This window comes from Amblyraja radiata, chromosome 24 (assembly GCF_010909765.2).
Source record: "Amblyraja radiata isolate CabotCenter1 chromosome 24, sAmbRad1.1.pri, whole genome shotgun sequence".
In the NCBI taxonomy this organism is placed as follows: Eukaryota; Metazoa; Chordata; class Chondrichthyes; order Rajiformes; family Rajidae; genus Amblyraja; species Amblyraja radiata.
In genome coordinates, this window is record NC_045979.1 from 21,531,487 (window position 1) to 21,540,266 (window position 8,780).

At 53.4% G+C, this 8,780-nt stretch overlaps 1 protein-coding gene across 2 annotated transcripts; it reads left to right on the forward strand.

Moving 5' to 3' along the window:
• The first annotated feature begins 1,717 nt into the window (after positions 1-1,717).
• Positions 1,718-7,470, forward strand: tstd1 (thiosulfate sulfurtransferase like domain containing 1). 2 transcript variants are annotated; one of them, XM_033042589.1, is made up of 4 exons: positions 1,718-1,830; positions 5,842-5,964; positions 6,180-6,339; positions 6,480-7,470. In XM_033042589.1, the coding sequence occupies exons 1-4, from the start codon at positions 1,818-1,820 to the stop codon at positions 6,526-6,528; spliced, it is 345 nt and encodes a 114-aa protein (XP_032898480.1). In that variant the 5' UTR covers positions 1,718-1,817; the 3' UTR covers positions 6,529-7,470. The 2 variants fall into 2 exon arrangements, with proteins under 2 accessions (XP_032898480.1, XP_032898479.1); XM_033042588.1 differs by lacking the exon at positions 1,718-1,830 and adding an exon at positions 4,802-4,826.
• Positions 7,471-8,780: the final 1,310 nt, after the last annotated feature.

Below are 8,780 nucleotides of genomic sequence, written 5' to 3' on the forward strand. Positions count from 1 at the left end.
CGACTCTCCTCTTAGTCCTCCCTCCTCTCCCATGCCCTCCACTCACGCTCTCTGCTCAACAACTCTGTTGCTCTCTCTGCATCATCGCTCCGTCTCCTCTGCCCTCTGGAACATAAGAGGCTGAGTGAGGAGTGACCATCCAAGGGTTTATAAAATCATGAGGGTTGTACAAGTCTTTTCACCAGGGAACGGGAGTTTAAAACAGAGGACACGGGGTTGAAGTGAGAAGGGGAAGATTTAAAAGAGAACTGAGGGGAAACATTTCCACACTGAGGGCATGGGTGTGTGGAACAGCTGCCTGAGGAGGTGGCAGATTGTATCTCCCCCTCCCCCCCTCCACTCCTCCGCCATTCTAACACATTTTTCACACAGAGAGTGGTGAATCTCTGGAACTCTCTGCCACAGAAAGTAGTTGAGGCCAGTTCATTGGCTATATTTAAGAGGGAGTTAGATGTGGCCCTTGTGGCTAAAGGGATCAGGGGGTATGGAGAGAAGGAAGGTACAGGATACTGAGTTGGATGATCAGCCATGATCATATTGAATGGCGGTGCAGGCTCGAAGGGCCGAATGGCCTACTCCTGCACCTATTTTCTATGTTTCTATGTTTCTATGTAACACACTTTAGCCCATGTTGCACCAGATCCTTTCACCTGTATGTAATATCGCCGCATACATCCTGTCCATATCCGCAATCCCTCCAGCCCGACCTCCCCCTCCCGATCTGTGTAACCAGCTCCCTCTACATGTCAAAGACACAAAATGCTGGAGCGGCTCAGTCAGAAGTCTGAAGAAGGGTCTCGACCCGAAACGTCACCCGCACATTCTCGCCAGAGATGCTGCCTGTCCCGCTAAGTTTCTCCAGCGTTTTGTGTCTATCTTCGGTGTAAACAAGCATCTCACAAGCATTTGACTCATTCAAATTTCTTGGCACTCACATAAGCAATAACCTCAAATGGAAAATCAATTCAAATCACATCTACAAAAAAGCCAACCAAAGACTCTTCTTCCTCCGCCAGCTCAAGAAGTTTAGAGTAAGGAAACACCTCCTAATCCGATTCTACACAGCCATCATCCAAAGCATGCTCACTTCATCAATTACAGTCTGGTTCAGCAGTTTAGACACTCACTCCCGTAATAAATTACAGCGCATAGTTAACAAAGCATCCAAAATCATCAGCACTCCCCTTCCATCAATAGAATCACTCCATCACAAACGGTCCGTGTCAAGGGTGAAGAAAATCAACTCTGATCCCTCCCACCCAGCTCACCACATCTTCCACCTGCTGCCATCAGGAAGGGGCTACAGCTCACTGCCCGCCAAGACATCTCGATTTAAAAACAGTTCTTACCCACACGCAATCCGAATTCTGAACACACTATGATAACAGCACATATCCTCCCCATGCATGTACTGTATATTGTATGATGTTGTGTTTTATGTTATGTTTGACGGGAATGAGCCTACCTTGTAACATCCTGTACTGAACCTGAATTCCACCAGTTTGACTGTGTGGTCATTAAATAATCTAATCTAATCTAATCTAATCTAATCTGCAGTTCCTTCCTACCGTGTACCTCTCCTCTGCTCAGAAACCCCCGGCAGCCCCTCCCTATCTATAATCCCCTCCAGCCCCTAACCCCCACCCTACAGTATCTCTAGCCTCATCTACCCCTATCTCTTGCCGTCACCCGATATTCCTCTCTTTCTAAGCTGTTTGGCTGGGTTGCTAGGTACATTCCGATCCGCCCCGCCTCTTGCTCGGCTGAATCAAGTGATTCAGAGCCTTTGGACTTTCCTTGGTCAGTGTGTGGTGGCAATGGGTTCGACAGGTGAGGCTCCTTCACCCATGCGATGTCCCGGCCCTGCCTCACTGTGTGGGGACCTCTGGGCTGGGGAGGGGAAAAGGAGAGGTGGATAGAAGAGGGGGGGGGGGGGGTGAGAGGTTATGTTATAAACCCCCTGATTAGAAAGTGGGGTAACATAGAAGTAGTGTGGAGGGGGTGAATATTCCGCGTGTTCACATACTGTGTTCTCTAAACTAAACCAATTGGATACCAGTGTGCCACCAAGTCCTGGCGAGCTCTAACCCCCACCCCCAGCCTGAATCCCTGGATCAGACCGCAGCTCCCAGCTAATTTCCCGTAGTGTTGATGGGAATGCCTCTGTGGAATCTGCGGTCTCCCCCTCTCGGTCCCTCTGCTTGTCTCCCGCCTGACTGCCCAAATACAGACAGCCACTGTCATGTTGTGACCAACTCACAAACTTTCTCAGCACAGGGCTGTGAACCAGATTTCTCTCTCTCTCTCCCCCCCACCCCTCCCCCCCCCCCTCTCTTTCTCTCTCTTTTGTTTTATTTCTCTCTGCACCAACCCCACATCCCTCGATTCCTCAACATCCCAAACCCCAGCGATCTGTCCTGAATATCCTCAGTGACCGAGTCCCCAAGCCTCTGTTGAAGAGAATTCCAAAGATCTCCCTTGTGGGGGGGGGGGGGGGGAGACATGTCTTCCAGTCTCTCCCCTGAACGGCCGACCCCTCACTCTGAGACGGGACCCCCTGGTTTCAGACACCCCAGCCGGGGGGAACCCCTCCCCACACCCACCCTGTCGAGCCCTGGAAGGAGTTTGAAGGTTTCAGTGAGATCTCCTCTCGTTCTTCTAAACTCCAGAGAGGACGGTCTCAGTCTGCTTCCTCTCACCTCCTGGGACAAACCCCCCCATCCCGGGAATCGATCCAGTGACCCTTTGCTGCACTCCCTCCCTCCCTCACCTGAACCTCCCACAGGCGGGGAGCCCAGACCTGTCCACAATATTCCAGGTGTGGTCTCCCCCGGGCCCCGGATAAATGGAGCGAGACGTCTCAACTCCTGGACGCAACCACTGTCGTAGTGAAAGCCCATGGACCGTCCCCCTCCTGACTGCTGCTCTTCCTGCATGGGAACGTCCAGAGAGTGGTGTCCAGGGACCTCCCCCCCCCCCGCCCCCCCGTACCACACCAACACCGTTCCGTCTCTCTCTGTCTGTATGTGGGATCAGTAGATCAGAGCCTCCCTCTCCCTAAACCGCTCCCGCTCCCATTCCTGAATCTCTCTCTCTTTCTCTCTTATCGTATGCCTCGCTCATTCAATCTCTCTTGTCATACTTTTGTGTGTGTTCTGCCCTGCCTCTGGCTCCCTCTTTCCTGTCTCCCTTCCCCTTCCCCACCCGTCTCCCTCCCCCACCTACCCCCGTACCTTCCGCACCCCCACTCCCTTCCTCACCCCTCACTCCCTTTCCCAAGCCTCTCCCACCCTACCCCTCTCTTCCTTCCCACCCCTCTCTCCCTCCTCACCCCTCTCCCCTCCGCACTCCTCTCTTCCTCACCACCCATCTCTCCCCTATCCCCCTCTCCATCCCCACCCCTCTCTCCCTCCCCACTCCTCTCACCCTCACCACCCATCACTCCCTTATCCCTCTCTCCATCCCCACCCCTCTCCCCATCCCCCCTCCCCCCTCTCCCCCACAACCCCCCATCCACACCGTTCTCTCCCTACCCCACCCATCTCTGTCCCACACGGACCATGGAGACCGTGCAGAATCCCGCTCCAGATCAGGAGACACATCGGATGCCGTCCCATTGTGGAGAGGCTGGGCTTGTTCTGAGTGCCTCTGTGAATCAGGCAACAGCCCCTCCCCTCCACCCCTCGACTCTCCTCTTAGTCCTCCCTCCTCCCCCATGCCCTCCACTCACGCTCTCTGCTCAACAACTCTGTTGCTCTCTCTGCATCATCGCTCCGTCTCCTCTGCCCTCTGGAACATAAGAGGCTGAGTGAGGAGTGACCATCCAGGGGTTTATAAAATCATGAGGGTTGTACAAGTCTTTTCACCAGGGAACGGGAGTTTAAAACAGAGGACACGGGGTTGAAGTGAGAAGGGGAAGATTTAAAAGAGAACTGAGGGGAAACATTTCCACACTGAGGGCATGGGTGTGTGGAACAGCTGCCTGAGGAGGTGGAAGATTGTATATACCCCTCCCCCCCCCCCCCCCCCCCCCCCCCCCCGCCCCCCCCCCCCCCCCCCCCCCCCCCCTCCCCTCCTCCGCCACTCTAACACATTTTTCACACAGAGAGTGGTGAATCTCTGGAATTCTCTGCCACAGAAGGTAGTTGAGGCCAGTTCGTTGGCTATATTTAAGAGGGAGTTAGATGTGGCCCCTGTGGCTAAAGGGGTCAGGGGGTATGGAGAGAAGGCAGGTACAGGATACTGAGTTGGATGATCAGCCATGATCATATTGAATGGCGGTGCAGGCTCGAAGGGCCGAATGGCCTACTCCTGCACCTATTTTCTATGTTTCTATGTTTCTATGTAACACACTTTAGCCCATGTTGCACCAGATCCTTTCATCTGTATGTAATATCGCCGCATACATTCTGTCCATATCCGCAATCCCTCCAGCCCGACCTCCCCCTCCCGATCTGTGTAACCAGCTCCCTCTACATGTCATAGACACAAAATGCTGGAGCGGCTCAGTCAGAAGTCTGAAGTCTATCTTCGGTGTAAACAAGCATCTGCAGTTCCTTCCTACCGTGTACCTCTCCCCTGCTCAGCAACCCCCGGCAGCCCTTCCCTATCTATAATCCCCTCCAGCATGTAACCCCCACCCTACAATATCTCTAGCCTCATCTACCCCTATCTCTTGCCGTCACCCGATATTCCTCTCTTTCTAAGCTGTTTGGCTGGGTTGCTAGGTACATTCCGATCCGCCCCGCCTCTTGCTCGGCTGAATCAAGTGATTCAGAGCATTTGGACTTTCCTTGGTCAGTGTGTGGTGGCAATGGGTTCGACAGGTGAGGCTCCTTCACCCATGCGATGTCCCGGCCCTGCCTCACTGTGTGGGGACCTCTGGGCTGGGGAGGGGAAAGGAGAGGTGGATAGAAGAGGGGGGGGGTGAGAGAGGGGGAATGGGAGGGGGGGGGGGGGGGTTGCATCGCCAACAGCCTGACTGCCCCTTCCTTCTTTATTGTGTTGATAGCACGCGTTAAATGCATGTTGTTTGTGTTCTTTAGCTTGTTTTATTGGGCGTGGGCGAGGTTGGGGGAAACTTTTTTTTAATCTTTTACCCTCCACGGAGATGCGATGCGATGCGGATTTACACCGTGGAGCTCCAAGCTGCGGGCGCTGCGACCGCCCCTATGGATGGGTCGACTGCCCCGACCGCGGGGAAATACAGTGAGGAATGTGGGGAATCTGCTGTGGTGGATGTTTATGTTAAATTTTATGTAGTTGTGTGTCTTGGGGTTTTTTTGGATGGCTGTATGGTAATTCGCAATATCACTGTACCTTAATTGGCACACGTGACAATAAAATACCTTTGAATGGGAGAGGGGTAAGGGCTGAAAGGGAATGTGAATCTCACGTTGTCTGATCCTGTTTGTCTTTTCTCTCTCCCTCTCTCTCCCCTCCCTCGTCACCCTCTCTTCCTCCCCCTCTCTCCCCCATTTTACTCCACTTTCTCATCCCCTCCCTCCCTCTCCCCTTTTCTCTCCCCTCTCCCCATTTCTCTACCCTGTCCTTTCTTTCCTTCTCCCTTCCTCGCTTCCATTTCCCACTCTCTCTTACCCCCTCTCCCCCCATCACTCCTCCAACCCTCGCCCCCCTCCCTCCTTCACTCCCTCACTCCCCCTTCCCTCGCCCCTTGCTCACTCCATCGCTTGCCTCTCACTCCCTCGCACCCTCTCCCTCGCTCCTCTCCCCCCCGATCCCTCCCCCGCCCCCCCCCCCTTCTTCTGTCCCTCCCTCCCTTTCTTGCTCCCCCCGATCCCCCCCCCCCCCCCCCCCGAGCAGTTGCCCCACTGCCCACAGCGAGCGAGATTACTTGTGAACAGCTGGAGAGAATGATGGTGGATGGCAGAGTGCCCATCTTCGATGTCCGTAACCCGGACGAGCTGGAAAACGGCAAGATCGTTGGATCTGTCAACATTCCAGGTGCAGAGATCGGGAGAGGGTTTAACTGAATGAGTTAAACGAGAATGGGTGGAGGGATGAAACTTGTGATACCAGTCCTGGCCTCTGGCGACAGAGGCTCGGGTGGGGGTGGGTGATTGAGATCGTGGGCAGGATTACCTGCTTCCTCCTCTCCGTGCCGTGTGAGTGCAGCTGGCAGAGGCGGTATTAACCCTTCCTCTGCCTCTCCCCTTCAGTCGACAAGGTGAAGGATGCCTTCTCACTGGACGCGGAGAACTTCCAGGACCAGTTTGGGGCGGAGAAGCCGAAACTGGAATCGATGCTGGTGTTTTACTGCAGGGCGGGGCGCCGAGGGAACACGGCCATGACGATCGCCCGGGATCTGGGCTACACCAGGTGGGTGGTTCGAGCGAGGGGGAGCCCTCCTACCCCGTCCCGTCACTGACACACTCCCGGGGTGAAGCTCCGTCTACACGGTCCCGTCACACACTCCAGGGGCATTTAGTGCTGTGTTCTCTGCATTGTTCTCTATTTAGGGCCGTGAATGTAATTGGTGGTTTCCAGGAGTGGACTGGCGAAGACTAGGCTGTGAGGGCGGAACGTGAGGATGTTTCCCTGACTGCATCGTCCGTGGCAACGGCTCACTGGAACCAGGAAACTGACGAAGGATTAAAACTTGCTCAGGGACAGGGTGTGAGTGTACTTCATGTGTAGGAATTTAGGGTTGAGGGTTGGTGTAGGGGTCTAGGCTTAGGGGGTGGAGATTTAGTGGTTGCGAGTTGGTGGCTGTTCCAGGCTTGGGGTAAAGGTTTAAGGGTTGGGCGCTTTGCTAGGATTTAGGGTGAAAGGGTGTTGGCGGTGCCAGTGTTTAGGGGTGAAGGGTTGGCAATGCCAGGGTATAGGGTTTAAAGATTGGCAGTGCCAGGGTATAGGGTTTAAAGATTGGCAGTGCCAGGGTATAGGGTTTGAAGATTGGCAGTGCCAGGATATTGGGTTTAAAGATTGGCAATGCCGGGGTTTAGGGGTTCGAGGCTGGCTCAGGGGTTAGGGGTGAAGAGTTGATCCCAGTTTCATGTTTGGGAGAGATCACCTTCCGTTTAAAGATGAAACACACGAGTCTGCAGATGCTGGAATCTGGAGCAAGGCGGGACCTGCTGGAGGAGATGCAGTTTCCCAACGGGAGCGTCAGTGTTTATGTATGGAGGGGTTGGTGATGGGGTGTGGGTGAGAGCTCACAGGCGGGTGGGGGTGAGGCTCAGGCCATAGTTGGGGCGTCTTTCAACGGTGGGATAGGTTGGGGCTGAGTGGCCTCCTGCGGATAATACTGGCGCCAGAACGAATGGAGGATGGTCGGCAGTGCAGCGCAGACGGAGAGCATTCTCCCACGTCGCCGGCACCACTGTTAGACCGGACGGCGATCGCTCGGGTGGGGTTGGGGGGAGTGGGGGCTTTCTGCACCTGGTGGTGCGCGGCTGAAATAAACGCGAGCTTAGGATGTTAATAAAAACCGAACATTGTGTGCAAACACCCATGGTTTCGACTTATCTCGTCGTTTAACAGGTTGGAGGGAGGGGATGGGTAAGAGGACAGGGAGAGGGAGGGAGTGAAGCTGAAAGAGGGAGAGAGAGAAAAAGTAAGAATGTCAGGGAAAGTGAAGGGCGAGGGCAGAGCAAGTGTGAGTGAAAGGAAGAGAGAGCGTCAGTGAAGGAGAAGTGTGGTGAGCGAGGGAGAGTGAGAGTCGGAGAAAGAGGGAAAGCGAGTGACAACGTGAGGGGGAGAGAGGGGCCGCATTTAGAGTATTATATTCAGCTTTTGCCACTCTGTTATAGGAAGTATGCCATTAAACTGGAAAGAGTGCAGAGAAGATTTACGAGGGTGTTGCCAGGTCTCAAGGTGCTGATCTACAGGGAGATGTTGGGCAGACTTGGATTTTATCCTTTGGAGCGCGGGGATGAATGATGATGTTATAGGGGTGTATAAGATAACGAGGGGAATAGATGGGATGAATGCAGAGTCTTTTACTCAGAATAGGGGAATGGAGAACCAGAGGACACAGGTTTCAGGCGAGGGTGGGGGGGGAAATTTTAATAGGAACCTGAGGGGAAACGTGTTCACACAGAGGGTGGAGGATATATGGAATAAGCAGCCAGAGGAGGTAGTTGGGATAGACATGGACAGGTACAGGGATAGGAAGGGATGAGAGTGGGGGTAAATGGGATTAGTTTAGATGGGGCGCCTTGGTGCCATGGATGAGTTGGGCTGAAGGGCCTGTTTTGGTGCTGAGATTCTATGGCTCTGAGAGAGAGGGATGGAGAGTGAGAACTAATGGGAAAGAGCGAGAGGGGATGAGCAAAAGGACACGGGAGGTAGATTGCATTGATGAGGTAGTGATAAAGGGGAGGGGGGGGGAGGGAGAAAGAATGAGAATGCTCAACTGGGATAAGGCCAACTTTGAGTGTATGAGAGAAGGTCTCGATCAAGTTGACTGGAGCAGGTTATTAGAAGGGAAAGGAACATCGGCCAAGTGGGATGTTTTTAAAAGTGTACTGAAGAAAGCTCAGGACGTGTACGTCCCTGCTAGAGTGAAGGGCAAATTGCATGTAAATAGATTTTATTTATTGAAATCATATTCTATGTCGCTCTTCCAGGGAGATGCTAACTGCATTTCGTTGTCTCTGTACTGTACACTGACAATGACAATTAAAGTTGAATCTGAATCTGAATCAAAGCAGGCAAACGTAATGAAGCTTGGCTGATGAGGGAAATTGAGACGTTAGTGAAAAACAAGGAGTTGAGGGAGCATCACCTGATATTATGCCTCTGCCAGTAGAATTTTG